This window comes from Rhinolophus sinicus, chromosome 17, assembly GCF_057876585.1.
Source record: "Rhinolophus sinicus isolate RSI-liver-muscle chromosome 17, RSI-T2T, whole genome shotgun sequence".
Classification (NCBI taxonomy): domain Eukaryota; kingdom Metazoa; phylum Chordata; class Mammalia; order Chiroptera; family Rhinolophidae; genus Rhinolophus; species Rhinolophus sinicus.
The window spans coordinates 188,805,802-188,822,887 of record NC_142517.1 but is presented as its reverse complement, the minus strand read 5'-3'; the positions used below and the strand labels follow the sequence as shown (position 1 = coordinate 188,822,887).

At 45.9% G+C, this 17,086-nt stretch overlaps 2 protein-coding genes across 6 annotated transcripts in view; one reads left to right on the top strand and one right to left on the bottom strand.

The window, feature by feature from the left end:
- LOC109445100 (uncharacterized) overlaps nucleotides 1–6,176 on the bottom strand; it is an 85,231-nt gene extending 79,055 nt beyond the window's left edge. For all 5 annotated transcript variants that reach the window (XM_088793978.1, XM_088793979.1, XM_088793976.1 and 2 more), the window contains exon 1: nucleotides 5,179–6,176. In XM_088793978.1, coding sequence (XP_088650104.1) covers nucleotides 5,418–6,176 — 759 coding nt within the window. In that variant the 3' untranslated portion in view covers nucleotides 5,179–5,417. The remainder of the gene's footprint in view (nucleotides 1–5,178) is intronic.
- On the top strand, nucleotides 6,175–16,250 carry FZD5 (frizzled class receptor 5). Its single transcript, XM_019726926.3, has 2 exons — nucleotides 6,175–6,315; nucleotides 6,615–16,250. The coding sequence occupies exon 2, from the start codon at nucleotides 6,871–6,873 to the stop codon at nucleotides 8,632–8,634; it is 1,764 nt and encodes a 587-aa protein (XP_019582485.1). The 5' UTR covers nucleotides 6,175–6,315; nucleotides 6,615–6,870; the 3' UTR covers nucleotides 8,635–16,250.
- Nucleotides 16,251–17,086: the final 836 nt, after the last annotated feature.

Sequence of the window (17,086 nt, the reverse complement as noted above, 5' to 3'; positions counted from 1 at the left end):
TACATCAATGAAAAAGTGTGATGTGTGGAGTGTGTTCATGAATCTAATTAATTAAAAATACATTGATTAGATAGAGTACACTTTCAGGTGTAAAAACCTTGATTCAGATGCTTCTATTACCCCCTGATAGCCTAGTCATGCCCAGCTGTCTCACTTGTACTGTGCTCTTTCACGGCCTTATGCCTTTTACTTTTCCTGAGTCCTTCCAGGAAGTCCTTCTTGGTTTTTTCACCTGTAGTGGATACTGAAGGTTGCCTCTCCAGGCCTCAATTCTTTTCTTCTAGTAATCTAGTTGAAGAGATTCGAAACATCAAAACTATATTTCCTAGACTCCCTTGCAGCTAGGGTCTGGATCTGAAATAAATTCAGTCAACCAGGTGTACTCCTGTGACATTTGGCAGGCAGATGCAAGGAGAAGGCTTCATACTGTTGCTGTTGCTGCTGGCAAGCAAGGTTTGAGAGGTAATGTTAATAGTTATTCAATGCTGTTGGGCTCAGTGTCCTGTCGCAGTGTCTACTCACTAGTTTCATAAGTGTGGAGAACAGTTGCAGCAGCAACAACATTCTGATTTCTGGAAAATAGCTCCCGTACTTGAACTCAATAGTCCACGGGTAGCCCCCCTGACTTCTGCCCCTCCAGCCTTCCAACAATTTTGTAAGCCCATGTTTGAGTCTCCATATTAAATCTTTCTCTGCTTGAAATACCTAGAATGGTTTCTGTTCCCTGTACTAAACCCTGAGTGATAGATCACCTAACTCACATTCAGCCTTCCAAGAACAGCTTGGGTCTTCCCTGAGCCACCAGGCTGGACTAGGTGCCTCCTCTGCACCCCGAGCATGCCTTGCCTGGGAAGTCCATGCCTCATCATGTTTGTGCCCCTCGCACCAGTGCTTGGGTCACAGCACGTACAGCATTAATATTTACTTCATTGAAGCTTCCTCTGCCAAGATACCAGGGAGGTTCTGAAATCTAGTCTAAGGGACATCCCACCTCATGCCTAGTCTGCAAAGCCTAAAGAACAAGTTGGCTCTAAATTTATACCGGATTCTAGATGAATCCAGAGGCTTCAGCTTTCTCACACTTTAGCACCCCCACACAAGAGGCCACATTAAAATCGAAGATTAACCCTGGTCCCCGGGAAAGGGATGCTAAGGAACAAGGGAAGTTGTTTATCTAAAGATTTACTGTCTGGTGGTTCTCAGGACCCTCTATTGCAGGGACTACAATGAAACCTGCAGTCAATGACAGCTTAGGTTTTGGAGTCAGGAAAACCCAAGTTGGAAGGTATGTAACCTTGGGTAACAAGGTACTTAATTTGTCTGAACCTCAGTTTCTTCATTTATAAAATGGGGAGAATAACATCAACCTTACAGGATTCTTGGGAATAAAAGAGATTATATATGTAACACGCTTGGCACAGTATGTGCACATTGGAAATGCTCCACACCCATCAATTGCTGTTATTATGGTCATCATTGTTGCTAACTATGCTAATACTACAATTCTGTTGCTTTCCATAATTTGTCCTTCACCCCAGACTCCTATGAAATTAGACTAGAATGCACTTCTCCCAAGGTGTTGCATTTTACATACTGATGTGGTTAACCCTTTTGGCAGAAGATCCAGTCAGCTCCAAGTTTGTGGCTGTACTGAGGAAATAATAAAACCATCTATGCCAGTGGCTCTTGACACTATCTGAAAATCAGAATCACCTGGAGAGTTAAAAACTAAACAGCATCAAAAACAAACGAAACCAAAAAATAGTGTCTGGGGCCCTCAATCAGAGATTCTGATTTAATAGGGCCCAAGCATCAGTGTTTCTTGAAGCTCCCTGGGTGACTGTGATGAGCAGCTGAGAACCGCTGCTCAGTGTGGGAAAGATGAGTACTTCCATTACCTCTGGGGGAAAAGAAAGAAGCTTTTACTTTTCTATAATCTCCACCACAGTCGGGGAGGGGAGAGGACTAAAGATTATAGCTGAATTATTCCACTTCTGATGTGAACAAGACATTCTCATTATAAACCTGGACAAATGACTCATCATGTTAATCCTCTAGTTAATGTCTTGATTTCTTGGCTAGAGGTGTCTGATCTGATGAGGAGTAATCAGAAATGCTCTAGGACACGTAAGGAGCTAGTCTGGAAATACCTGTGAGGAGTTCACGCTGGCTCGTGGGTGTCTAGCCTGTGCCAGCACTGGGCATGCTCACAGGCTGGCTGTTGATGTCAGGTATATGCACTTTGATCCAGGGCAAGTGAAATGATCCCCGCTATGGCATCAAAGTGAGCTAATATGAAAACACTTGGGACAGTGGTGACAGCTAGGAGTGTACTCAGGCATAAGGTACATCTAAAAAAATGACTTTTTTTTTTCATTATTAAAGTGATATACAAAAGGAAATATACAAGAGTGGGAAAACAGAAAAATAGAATGAACCATAGTAGACACTAATTATAATAACTAAGAGCTATATAGACTTACCAGGTGCTAGGCATGGCTCTAAGCCCTTTCCCATATAAATTCATTGACCCCTCACTACAACTCTCTGAGGAAGAAAACTATTTTGTAATTCCATTTTATAGACAAGGAAAGAGGACCTGGAGCGCTTAGGCGACTTGTTAGGTGGTTAGCTAGTAAAGGCAGAGCCAAGATTGGGGCTCATGCTGCATTTAACAGGATATAGTCAACCTCAGATATAGCTCCTAAGGTAAGTTGTATTCAAGGTTTCAATGCCAGTTGCTAGAGTTTTAAAAGTTAATCTTATTTGTCATTCATTCATCCATTTATTTTACGACTATTTATCAAAGGCATTTATGTGCAGCATACTGTTTCAGGGTTGATTATCAAGGTATCGAAGGGGATACAAAGACTACTGTCCATTCATTTCTATTATAGCACTGAGCTCTCAAGGGTCTCAACAGAATAATATATATATATATATATATATATATATATATATATATATATATATATATAATCAATATAAGCCTAGTAAGATTAAAGATGCTGTAACTATTCACCGATGACAGAAAACAAAACCAATACTTCAAAACTTTTGAAATGTCACACACTTACTAATGGTTAGCATTATTGTCTGTATTTTCATGAGTTAATAAACACACCTTAAACAATAATTGAAGTTGAATTTCATGAACTTGGCTTTGTAGAAACATGTTTAATATAGCAGTAGTGTCTTCAACTCAGAAATTTGGTGTTTATTGGATGGATGGATGGATGGACGGATGGATGGATGGAAGGCTATATGAGTAAATTGGTAGACTAGGATGTATGGCAATGTTCTAGGTGCTTAAAAATATATCTTACAAATAATTTAATGTATTCTAGTTTGTTGAATAAATAAATTATGACTCAGGAGAAATGTTGATTTCTATTCTTTGCAATGTCTAAATAAGTAACTAAATAAGCAAGTCACTAAGGTGCCAGTTTTATCTGACTGTTGTGAGTATTAAATGAATTAATGTAAATGAATTATTTAGCACCCTGCCTAATACATGTTACACCGTCAGCGTATTTTAAACTGCCTTTAAATTGAAGTTATATATGTACAAAAAGCAAAGATGCAAATGACACAAAAAGCTATGCGATGCAAAATAAGTCCCTTTTGGCAAAGTTTTCTGCTGTTATTATGACTATTATTAGAGATCTCCAAGCAAAAGTAACATTTCCTATTGATTAAGAAGAGAGAGGTTTACAGGCCAGTAGATAACATTGTTTGAGTCAGAACCAAGTGAAATAACACAAGCATTCTGGCTAAATTCCAGCAGGAGTAATTAACATTCTCCAACTTCAAATAATTTTTATTATTAGCCAACACTTGTCCATCCCCAGTAATATACATGTTGTATGAAGGGCACAGAATGAGACAGCTCTCCCCTGGCATGTTCACAGTCTGCACATACTTTCCACTGAGGGTTTTCCTTTCTTTTTGACTGCTATTCCATAGTTTTTCAACTCCCACTACTTTCAACTCTGGGAAGTTTGCCCACCCAGAGTGCCAAGTATTTCCAAAAAACAAAAGAGATAAAATATGAACACCTGTAGAAGTCCAGGGAATGAAAGATTTAGTGTACATTTAAAACATATTTATTGTTTTGATTTTTGTGAGGCTATTGATATTTACTTTAACTTTTAACCCTGAGGCTCGGATTCATACTCATATTCTTCATTTTCCCACAAAGCCTTTTTGATAAGGGGAAAGGACAGGGCGATTTGCCATTTAGCGTCGCAATCTGTACAAATGGGATCTAGGACACAAGAACAACCGCGGCCTATCTCACCCCTTTAGTCCAGTCCTGCGTCCTGCACGTCCCCTGACCCTCCAGCCTTTTTTTCACCTCCTTCCCAGAAGGAAGAGATGGGGAAGCGGGAAACAATTCAAACCCTTTTTGTAAGCGTGTGAATTAATTTCAAGTATGCTAAACATCTCAGTCTTCCCATTTAATTAGAACACGTAGAAAAAAGGCATTTTTAGGACATTTAAAACCTGCAGCATAAAAACCCATCTGGAGATCGCCACTGTGTGTCCCTGCAGTCCAGGCGCCCAGCAGGTCCTCCCTGCGGGCGGCGGCTGCTCCCTGTGCGCCCCGCCCCCCGCGGCGAGCGGGTGGGCGCGTAAGCTGCCAGCAGCTCCCAGGGGGTCCCGCGCCCTTCCCATTACAGAGCCGAGAGCCAGCGTCCCTTCTCTCTACCTGGAACTGCCTGGGATTTTAAATCTCGACTGATAAAGGAGTAAACATCTCGAGTCTTCCAAAGAGAAAGAAAATCTTTCTTGTCACAACCGTAAGATTTTGTTACGAAATGCAAAAGTAAAGGTTAAAGCCTGGGAGATACCTGTTGTATATGGTGGGAGTGGTTAAAATTGTGGATGCCTCGGCACAACTACCTGGGATCGAATCCCGGGTTTGCCATTTGAGCGACTACTATGTGCCAGGTGCTCCGAATACCGCAGGAGGACAAGATCGTCTGGGCTGCGGTTTCTTGGAGAACTATTAACCCGGTTACCTTGCTCAAGTTTCTAAACCTGTGTCTTCACTTGTAAGAAACAGAACTGTTGCAAGGATCTGAGATCTTGTATTAAAATGTAAACGATTAATGCTCTGTTCCGCACACAGTAGGGGCTCTGTAAGCATTCGCCCTTCTCTCGACGTGAGCTCACCTGGTATGAATGAGGACAGCACAAGGGGAGACAGGTGCCACGGTTAAGGAAGATTCTTTGAGCAGTTCTTTTAAACAAGCGCTGGACTCTGTAAGGATTCTTAGCTGCAGATTGAACTGGTAGCGGCCCTAAGAGAAAAGGTTCATAAGCTAGAACATTACAGGAAAGTGAGCCCCGTACCCGTGGGCGCCAGCAGGGAACTCTTTGGGACTTCTAGCTAGGGTTTCCCGCCCCCCGTCTCAAGAAGGCGTGATTAGCATTCGCTCCGCCCCCGTTACTTCCCGGTCTTCGATTGGCCGGCATTCCTCGGCTGCCCGCTCCGGGCGGGGCCGGAGAGCGCCGAGAGTAGAGGCCAACCTCGCGGGGCAGTGGGCGGGGACGCGCGGAGGGCGTGGCGGGGCATCCCACCAACCGAGCCCCAGCGCGAGGGGGCGGGGCCTGGGCGGGGCCTCCCGGAGGGCTTTAGAAGCAGGTGACCAGGCGGGGCAGGAGAGGCCAGTCAGCCCGCGGCCGTGACTCTGCCGCGGTCGCCACCGCCGCCGCCGAGCGCCGTTCAGTGCCAGACAGAGGTGGGCGAAAGGGTTGCGAGTGCGCGGGGGAGGAGCCGAGCCTAGCGCGTCCCAGGAGCGCCACCACCGCCACCAGGAGTCCGCTGGAGCTAGGAGCCCCCTGCAGGGGAGGAGGCGAGCGGCGGGCAGGACGCGGCGGCTGGCGCGCACCATGCAGTCCCCGCGGGGCCGGCGCCGGCTGTTCACAGTGCTGTGAGGCGGCGGGGTCCCCCCCGCCGCCGCCGCACACCGCCTTCCTCTCGCTAGGTGCTGCAGGAGCGCTAGCCCTTCGTCCGGCTCCCGGACCCTGGTGTAACGCACGGCCTGCCCCTGCTCTGCCCCGCCCGTATCATGCGGGGGGGCCCGGAGGAGGAGAGGGAGAGTGACCGGCGTGCGGCGACTGCGTTCAGGGGGCGACCCCCTCTCTGAGACGCCCCCACCTGCTGCCATGTGCCGCCGCCTCGGATACCCAGCCTATCGCCAAACTTTCCCGGTGCCAGCTTGGCTCTGAGTCGCGTTTCTGAGCAGAGTGTCCCAGGGACGTAGGACCCAGGCTGGCTGCGGACTGTTTCTTTCGGGATCCTCGGAGGTGAGAGCCCGCGCCTTCCCTTCTCCCGATTCTTCTCTCTGGCTCTCTGCCCTTTTTTGGGGGGGTGGAGGTGAGAGGTGGGGGGTTGGCTGAGCGCTCTGACCCCGGGGTCCAGCCTGGAGGGCCGAACCGAAAGGGAGGCGGGGGCGGGGCGGAGAGTCAGTAGTTTGGTTTCAGGAGGTGGAGGGTAGAGAGGTTAATCTACAAATTTGGAGACCGCTTGCTGGGACTAAGCCGTTGCCGCCCCTCTGATTGGGAGTGGTTACAATTTTTCTTCTCCCCCACCTTCTTGTTTAAAGAGTACTTTCCCTGGAATCCGAGTCCTACTGCTCCTCAGTCCTATCCGGCAAAGAGCTGAGCGCTGCCTGCGGAGGGAGGCAGCGCCTTCCCGAAACAGTTTATCTTTGGGCGGATTTCTGGAAGAGAAAAAGAAACCAACAGGTTGCCAGCCCCAGCGCCACATACAAGTCGGCGGAGAGGGAAGCCCCGGCCCCGTTTTCCCCTGCCTGCGTTGGCCCCGCGCGGGCTGCGGGAGGCAAGGGGAGGGAGGGGGCTATGGCTCGGCCTGACCCGTCCGCGCCGCCCTCGCTGCTGCTGCTACTCCTGGCGCAGCTGGCAGGCCGGGCGGCGGCAGCCTCCAAGGCCCCGGTGTGCCAGGAAATCACGGTACCCATGTGCCGCGGCATCGGCTACAACCTGACGCACATGCCCAACCAGTTCAACCACGACACGCAGGACGAGGCGGGCCTGGAGGTGCACCAGTTCTGGCCGCTGGTGGAGATCCACTGCTCTCCAGACCTGCGCTTCTTCCTGTGCTCAATGTACACGCCCATCTGCTTGCCCGACTATCACAAACCTCTGCCCCCCTGCCGCTCAGTGTGCGAGCGCGCCAAGGCCGGCTGCTCCCCGCTCATGCGCCAGTACGGCTTTGCCTGGCCCGAGCGCATGAGCTGCGACCGCCTCCCGGTGCTGGGCCGCGACGCCGAAGTCCTGTGCATGGATTACAACCGCAGCGAGGCCACCACGGCGCCCCCACGGCCCTTCCCTAACAAGCCCACCCTCCCTAACCCTCCAGGAGCCTCGTCCTTGGGGGGCGAGTGCGCTGCCGGGGGCCCATCCGTGTGCAAGTGCCGGGAACCCTTCGTGCCTATCCTGAAGGAGTCGCACCCGCTCTACAACAAGGTGCGGACAGGCCAGGTACCCAACTGCGCGGTTCCCTGCTACCAGCCCTCCTTCAGCCCAGACGAGCGCACGTTCGCCACCTTTTGGATCGGCCTGTGGTCTGTGCTGTGCTTCATCTCCACCTCCACCACGGTCGCCACCTTCCTAATAGACATGGAACGCTTCCGCTACCCTGAGCGCCCCATCATCTTCCTTTCAGCCTGCTACTTGTGCGTGTCACTGGGCTTCCTGGTTCGCCTGGTCGTGGGCCATGCCAGCGTCGCCTGCAGCCGCGAGCACAGCCACATTCACTACGAGACGACAGGCCCAGCGCTGTGCACTGTTGTCTTCCTGCTGGTCTACTTCTTCGGCATGGCCAGCTCCATCTGGTGGGTCATCCTGTCGCTCACTTGGTTCTTGGCGGCTGGCATGAAGTGGGGCAACGAGGCCATCGCGGGCTATGCACAGTACTTCCACTTGGCCGCGTGGCTCATCCCCAGTGTCAAGTCTATCACTGCACTGGCACTGAGCTCCGTGGACGGGGACCCGGTGGCTGGCATCTGCTACGTAGGCAACCAGAACCTGAACTCCCTGCGTGGCTTCGTGCTGGGCCCTCTGGTGCTCTACCTGCTGGTGGGCACGCTCTTCCTCCTGGCGGGCTTCGTGTCACTCTTCCGCATCCGCAGTGTCATCAAGCAGGGTGGCACCAAGACAGACAAGCTGGAGAAACTCATGATCCGCATCGGCATCTTCACGCTGCTCTACACAGTGCCGGCCAGCATCGTGGTGGCCTGCTACCTGTACGAGCAGCACTATCGCGAGAGCTGGGAGGCTGCGCTCACCTGCGCGTGCCCGGGCTCCGACGCCGGCCAACCGCGCGCCAAGCCCGAGTACTGGGTGCTCATGCTCAAGTACTTCATGTGCCTCGTGGTGGGCATCACGTCGGGCGTCTGGATTTGGTCCGGCAAGACTGTGGAGTCGTGGCGGCGCTTCACTAGCCGCTGCTGCTGCCGCCGCCGGCGACGGGGCCACAAGAGCGGCGGCGCCACGGCCGCTGGGGACTATGCCGAGGCGAGCGCAGCGCTCACCGGCAGGACTGGGCCGCCGGGCCCTGCCGCAGCTACCTACCACAAGCAGGTGTCCCTGTCACACGTGTAGGAGGCCCCGGGGCGAGGGAGGGGGGTTGTTTTGTTTGGTAGCTTTGCCAAGGTCACTTCCGTTTACCTTCACGGTGCTGATGCCCCCTCCTGGGGCTACTTGGAGAGGGGAAAAGGGCCCTTTCAAGGGAGTAGCTGTCCCAGGACTTCTCAAAGGGGCTCAGCTCACCTGTGTTGTTTTGTGTTTCTTACTGCCTTCTTTAGGGGAACCTTGTTTTTAATTTATATGTATTTTTTCTTAATTTTTAACTTTGTTGCATTTTGGCAACAAAATTTCCTTTGCTTTGGGGGCTTTACAATCCTAAGGTTGGCATTATAATGAAGTTCCACTTGGTTCAGGTTTCTTTGAACTGTGTGTTCTGAATTGGAAAATATATTTCCTATACTTGTGTCTTTTAAAAAAAAAATGTGAACAGTGAAAGTTTGGATTGCTATGACTGGGAAGTTGATAGGTGTGCTTTTTCAGTTTGTTTCTCTTTCCACTGCTTCAGGTGTCCCAGATGATTTTCCCTGCTTATAGTCCTACCTGAGGGGAAACTTCAAGTCACACCGAGGGGGGAGCTTGAAATGTGGGTAGGACCTCCGGAAAGTGACAAGGTTAGGGAGTGTTGAAGATTTTGTGTCCCTTGTTTCTTTAGCGAGCTTGTTTTCTTTCTGTAGTACATACTTTTAATCATCCTCATTCTTAACAGCACCAGCATTTTGAATGCGTTAGAGTTAGCGTTATAGTGTCCGGTATAAACATTTGGAGTAGTGAGGACCTGAGGGATGGCAATTGGTTAAGCTTGAATTCTGGACGGATAAGATTGCAGCTCTGTGCCAGAGGAGTGGGTGGTACTTAACAGGCTTCAGTGATCCCGGTTGTTCTTTTTAACAAAACAACTTGTGTTATAATTTTGGTAAAAGTAAACCCACTCCTCTCTTCTGGACGTACTTAGTGATAGTTGCTAAAGGGGGCTGCTTTGTAGATTTAAGGACTAACATGGATATACCTCCAGTAATTAAGTAAATTTCCAACATTTACCCGCTCCACCCCCATCCCACCTCCTTTATCATGTTAAACAGTCTTTTTGCTTTTCTTATTCCTCCTCTCCTGGAGAGCTGTGATTAGAAACCACACCCATCCTTGAATGAGGTGCTTGAACTGGGGGAGGAAGGCTGGCTACCTGTGAACAAACATTGGCAGCAATGAGAGAAAATAAATGTCCCTGGACTTTGGACTAGTGTATAGCCAGATATTCCAAAAGCAGCAAGACATTGCTCCCTGCAGTCTCTGAAAACATAAATGAGACCCATAACACACGTGCATAAGCTTTTAAAATATGGATCAGTTAACTGCTATAGGAGGAAATCTGTTTCCACCTCCCCCACCTCAGTATATTTTTCTTTTCCTTATTCTGAGAAAGCTTATGTATTGATGAGCATACACACACTTTGCTGTTAGAAAATTCTTTTTGCTTTCCTAATCTGCTTAACTATTCCTTCATTTATATATGAAAGCCTACATATTGAGAAATACACATGCACCCACGCAGACATACGCGCGCGCGCACGTGCGCGCGCGCGCGCACACACACACACACACACACACACACACACACAGGTTTCTTTACTATTAGAAAATTATGTTTGCTTTCCTAATCTGTTTAACCATTCATTCATGAAGAGTGTGAGGCCATTACGGAAGAAGGGGGTGACAGTACTATGGCCAGCAAAATACCAATGACCAGGGTTGAGTGGGGACTAAATTTAGGAAGCCAAAATGGGAAAAGCAATTAAAATTTGAGAATGCCTTCCTAGGAAAATGCCTAGGCATTTGTGCTTCATTTATACCAAAGTTGGAAAAATAAGATTTAAGCCCAGGTCAGTTTTCACTTCATAGATATTAAGTAAGTAAATGCACAGTTCCCATAGGGAATTTAAACACTGCTGTGGGGAGAAGCTTGCTATTATAGTTTTAAGGACTCTCAAAAACTGTTCACAGTTATAAAAATGCACTGCTTTTATCCTCTGAATCAAAATTAAAATTTCAGTGGAGTCGACAAAACCTACTAGTACATGTGGCCTAGCGAACTCTTTTCATGTACGATTCCTATGCTTATTCAGAAGCTGCTTCTTAGAACCTTGAAATAGTTCCCGTCTGAGGGCCACTCAGATTCTGTTTTTCAAATGAGGATCTTTACTGATCACCTTGACCTCTTCCCTCGTTTAGTATATCTTCCCAGAACACCTAGATTGTTCTGCTGCCTTCTGTCATTGTGCCTGATATGGATTGCCCCCCTTCCATCTTTTTCTTGGTGGAGGAATCTAGAAATGGTACAGTATATCTAAAAGTTGTGGGATGAGTGGATGAAAGTGATTGAAGTCTTCATTAAAAAATATTTTTTTCATTTTGGCAACATGTCAAAGCTACAAAGAACAACCAATTTACCTTAAAAAATAAGATAGTTAAAGTATAACCAAGCCAAGGAGAGGCAATATAGGTGATGCTTTTTGGGTCTACTTTTAGAACTGCCTCTTTGTTTTCAGTCTCTGTTCTCACCCTGCTCTCCCTCCCCCTTCCCTCAAAGATAAAGCCCACCTGCTTCCCTAGGCTAACTAATATTCACCACCCCACCCCCTACCCAGGGTAGAGAAGCTGCAGCTATTTATGGTCACCCCCTATTTCCATCCCACACACTATTTTCCCCACTGATTTGCATTTTTATTATGCAAACAATACATACACATGAAAACAATGATAAAATTAAAGGTTGTGGGGTGATTTAGCAACTTTTTCACAGCCAGCTTTGTGAAGTTGGAGAGGATTTAGGGCTCAGTTTCGTCTCAAATGTGCAGCCTCCAGGCTGGTCCTTTCACAGTTCGATTTTAAGCAATGTCTTCATAGATTAGGGGGTGAGTCTAAGTGAACTAATGTGACTTCTCAGTGAATCAGTTGACATGACCGTAGGAAGACTTTTTAATTTATATTATTGCCCTCCTCACATTTTGACATTGTCTAAATTGGCTGAAAATAATTTTTCTTGGTGCCTTATTGGTTTATCCTTGCAAACCTTCATCGTATTTTCACATGATGAGCCTGTATGTGTGTGTTGTCTGTAACTGTGTTCACGTACAGGCTTAAATAATGTGCCGACAGCACTGTTTCCAAGTCCGTATTCATTAGGCTGTTTCCTCCTGGGCCAGGGCTGCACTAATCCTGACACCGGCTGCCAGGAGCAAACCTCATGGATCCCACACCAAACCTTAATAACAGCATCTGTGACCTGCACTCTCCAGTACAGAATGGGACCCCCAGAGCTAGGAAATGTAGTTGTATATTTTAATGAACTGCTACCCCTGCTAAAGAGGCTTCTTTCCCTTTTGTGCACTATAGAAAGACCAAGGGGGTTGGAGGGACAAAGCTTTGAATAACTGCTTTCTCACATCGACTGTGGCAAACAGGACCGAGCACATCACAAATCTGGGCAGGGGTGAGGGACAGTGGCTGAGAATGGCCTGTTCCCTCTGCAGGCCCTTTCTTGCCTCCAAAGTCCAATCCAGTGACCCTGGGAAAGAAGTACGCCTGAATTGGGGAGGGTGGTTCTGAAAGAAAAAGCTACCAAGACATGAAAGCAGGGTGAGGGGTAGGCAGGATGTAAGTCACTAAGTAACCTGACTTAGAACTCTCAAAGCTTCTAGCAGCTTGGTGACAATTACAGGTTTTATTTCAGCCAGGATACTGTCTATGGTGTATCATTTTAAGACAATATTACTTCATGTTGTTACAAACTGTATGTGTAGTGTGTATGTGTTGTGGATATGTATATACATAATATATATATTATATATATGAGATTTAGTGACTTGATACGGGTTTGGTGCAGGTGAATTGATTACTGAGCCAAATGAGGCACATACCGAGTCAGGAGTTTGAATCCAGGGCATTCAGAACTTTGTATGATTTCCATATATGTATAGTGCCTGTCCCATGCAGTAGCTTCTCTGTCCTGTCAAACCCAGAACTCACAGATCTGAGCCAGCGATATTTTATTTGTAGACAATCAACTTGAATCTATAAATTATTACTGGCAGATGATTATAATTCTGAATCCATAGCACTAACAAATGGAAGCCCAGAGCATCTTGAGAAGTCTTTTGTTTTGTTTTGTTCCTGGAAGTCACTAGAACCAGGTGTATGTGGTTATAGTTAGTCTCACAGCCCTTAATTTGCTGACCTTATTTCAGAAAAATTTTGTATGTATTATATTTGTGGGAAGGTGAAATAATGGTTTGAGATTTTTATCAAATATGGAGAGTAGTTATTTATGAAAAACAAAGAAATGTCTATTTTTGTTTCTTTGTTACCAATTAATGTAGATAAATTTTAAAGTGCATTAAAGCAAGGTAAAGAAAATAAAAAGATGCTGTACAACTCTTTTTCTCCTCATGCTTTTATGGAGACACTGCTTTCTGAGAGTATCTGAGGAGATACGTGGATTCTAACTTCATAATCAGATTCTCAGATGTACTTAAAATGTAAATTGTAATGTTTTCATTAATAAGAAAATCAAGCAAAATTGCAATCATCAGAAACAGATGAAAACTTGTTTTACTTGAATATACTTCATAGGTTTCTCCCGCTGATCCTGTTACTGTTTCATGATTCACTTGAAGAAATGAAGGGTAATACACGTAAGAACAGAGACATAGCCTGAGACTGCGTTCTGTTTTATCAACTCTCCGTCTAAACTCTGTACTGAACCTATCTGAGTAGATGTTGGTGCTATTCTTCTGTGTGTCTAGTTGGGGATTAGGAACTCCCAAAACTGTTTATCATTCACCAGTTAAATCCACAACTTGATATTAAGCTGTAAGTACAAGTCCAGGAGTCCAGATAAGAGGCTATAAATTGATTTAGAGTTGGCACCTCCCTGATAATCTGGACAGAGGATTAGTAAACCTGAGATACTATTGTCACAGTTTCCTCCTGGCAAAATGCAGATTAGTGACCAGTCTACCAGCCGTGACATCATGTGAATGCCTGGTATGCGGTGTTCTCCAGCAGTGCTCTGAGGCATAAGTATGTGGGAGAAGATAGGTAAGTAGGAGCTTACAATGTTGTTTGGGGAAGATAAGACAAATCCAGTAGTAGGTGAATTACAATATGACATGATGTAATTTAATGTCAGAGTGAGTGCTAGGAACATGATTAGATTGCTTCGTAAGTTAGGGCAGTTGGGAGAACAGAGTATTCTAGTTAAGCTGGATCCTGACGGAAGAGTGTCTCTGTACCTTAACCTACACAGAACTCTCTACTTGGCCTGTCTTCCCAGGGCTTTCTTATTGCTCATTTCCCCCCAGTGGAAAAGGGAGGAAAGGGCACGGACATAGCTGGAGCAAAAGGACTGTTGGGATGGAGAAGGTGGGAGAAATAGGTGGGCCCAGAGTATTATTGGTAATAGTGGTCCTTCTAGTGATTTAATTACAGAGCTCTTTAGTTTGTCACAGATGGAAACATGATTGAGAGGCAGTGGTTTTATGAGCGTAGACTTGGGCTATAGACTGACTAGGGGTTCAAATCCCAGCTCCACCATTTAAGGGCTGTGCGATCCTGTACCCATTACTTAACCTGTTAGTGCTTGTTTTCTCATCTGTGAAAGGGGGATAATAGCAGTACTGACAGCTTCGGGTTCAGAGGATCTAAAGGATTACATCAGGCTAAGGCAGGTTTAAGGTAAATAAAGCATGGAGGAAGCAGCTGTTCAGGCATGGTCTGGAAAAGGAACGGAGAGACTAGATTTTCAAGTTTTGAGTCTGCGTAACAATCATTTGGGGCTGTTAATGTAGATTCCTAGGCTTCAGCTCCAGGAATTGAGGTTCAGTAGGTCTGGGGTCTAAGAAACTGCTGCTTGCTATTTTTTTTTTAGGTTTACAGAAAAGTTGCAAAAATAATGCAGAGTTCCTGTATACCCCTTCCTTACTCATTTTTCCTTAATGTTAACATATTGTCGTAGTGTATTTGTCAAAACTAGCAAGTCAACCTTGGTACGTGACTATTAACTCCTGACTTCACTTGGATTTCAGATTTCCCGCTACTGTTCTTTATCTGTTCCAGGATCCAGTCCAGGATTCTCCATTCCATTTAGAGACACTTCATTTTTCGTGGGCATTTTCAGGTGATGAGAGGCAGATGGTCTGGGGACATCTTTACAAACACTAGGATGTGTAAAGGACCGAGCAAAGTCAAATTGCTGCATCCCATCGGGGAGATGAATGCAGTTGAGTCAGAAGGGAGTAAGGTGGTGGAGGTGTTGGACAGAGGTGGCTGATTTTAGAGTTGGGATAGAATCCTGTCCATGAGATGAGAGCGGTTACCTTTAGAAGCAAGACATCTATTCCTAAGGTGAGACGGAATGATTCTGGAGTTTGCAATGTGGGGGTGCTGCCTAGACTGAGATCCATCTCGGGTCGTGGGCAGGTCAGGGGAGTCAGCAAGTGCAATAAGTTGGGAATAGCTGCTTTGGGAAACACTACAGGGCTCAGAGGGGATGAAGGGGGATTATACGGAGCTGATTAACCTGTGAGCCATGTGAAACCTGTTATTTCCTGGAACTTGGGATAATGCTTTGGAAATGGATCGTAACAGTCCCCAACATCGGCGTTGCCCCATTGCACACTAGCAGAAGGTGAAGGCTGAAGTGACTGTGAGGGAGAGCCCGAAACAGCATGGGAGGTGGACCACACACTGAAGCTCTGCCCTTGGAAGAGTCATCTCCCATACTGAGGTGATAAAGGGGCCACCATCTGGGGGGTTAAAAGTAAATGTTAGTAGAACTGAGAAGGGTAGGATGAACTAATCGATGTTTTAAGAAAATACTAGCAGAATCATGAGGTCTTGAAGTAAATACTATTGATATCTTCTTGAGGACCTTAGGTTCTGATGCTGACCACTGGATTGCTCTAAGCATTCAAATGACTTAGCTCCCTTCACAGTTACAATCGTCACCTGACCTGTTCCTACTTTTAAAAATTGTTAACCTTTTTTCATTTGACTGGATTCCTCTTAATTTCTAAACTATTTCACTTTCCTAGTTCTTTCTGCACCCTAGAAATCCTAAACCCAAAACTGATATTCTCAAAATTCATTTCACATTACATATTCTCTTCCAAACCCATTTGAAATAGTTGAGTGGAAATTGCCTCAGAAACCAGAGATTGCACTTGTGCCCGAGGGGAACAGGCTTTGCTGAAGGTCTCTGACATCTTTGTATTGCTTGTTGGCACAGCGTCAGGACCAGGTTGGTAAGTGGCTAAGTTAAGACTGTAAGTGATCTAATCCTTGTTGAGAGATGTGGGGTATAAGCCACAGATTCTGCATCGAAACTAACACTTACCTGGAAGATTTCTCTGCCATCAGTCAAGTGCTTTTCCAAGTAGCGCTGTACTCAAGAATGCAGCTTCTGAGTGAGGGAACAGTCTAGTCATTTTAGATGTGGTTAGGGAGAAAGCTTGGGCGATGAAAGATTGTAGTTAACCTGCATGCTGTAGCTAAACATTTCCCAAAACTGCATAACTTGAATACAGAGTGAATTCTTTTCTGGTAAATACTGGCTTTGGCTTTTTTTTTTTTTTTTTTTTTTGAAATCAAGGAATAGCGTATTTATAGACATAGGAAAACTAAACCAAGAAATGAACCCTAAGCTATTACAAAACCAGGATTCAGTACTGCTGGATTTCAATAATGTGTGGGCACACGAGGCACATTAAGAGTAAACGTGAAAGAAAGGGCCGCTGGAATCTGATATAGCATGGAAGACATTTCTCTTTAACCAAAACCATTGGGACCTAGGTTGTTGTCTTAGGATGAACCACATGAAATTGCTGAGAGGCAACTACTGACATACAAAAATCATTTGGTTCAAATGTTTGTCAGACCTTTGTCTTTTCCTTGTAATGAAGACTTTTAAAAGTTCAGTTCACAATAGACCAGTTAAAATTTCATTCAGGTATTCCAAAAGGAAAAAAAACACTACATGAAAATCAGGTACTCTTTTATATAGTCTAATTACTCTATTTCCCAAGAATAAAGCTCTAAGGAAACTACCACATTTACCACCCCACTAGTAACTAGTTTCCAAGCCCCATGATATGTGAGGGAATCCACTTGTGTTCATTGGTGTTTGTATTTTTACCTTAAGTTGACTCAGTTTCCCAATTATCAAAATGGCCGTATTGCCTTCTAGAATTAAAGCAAAAGGGGAAAGAGCAATTTTTTTGGTTCCACTTATTCCACCAACTTGTTCTTGAAACTAGTCATATCCAATGTGCTTTCTCCAAACTTTAACCTTTGACCCCTCAGCTATGTCAGCATTCTGCTTAGTAACTAGTGTATTACTACCGTGTTTCCCCAAAAATAAGACCTAGGTGGACCATCAGCTCTAATGAGTCTTTTGGAGCAAAATTAATATAAG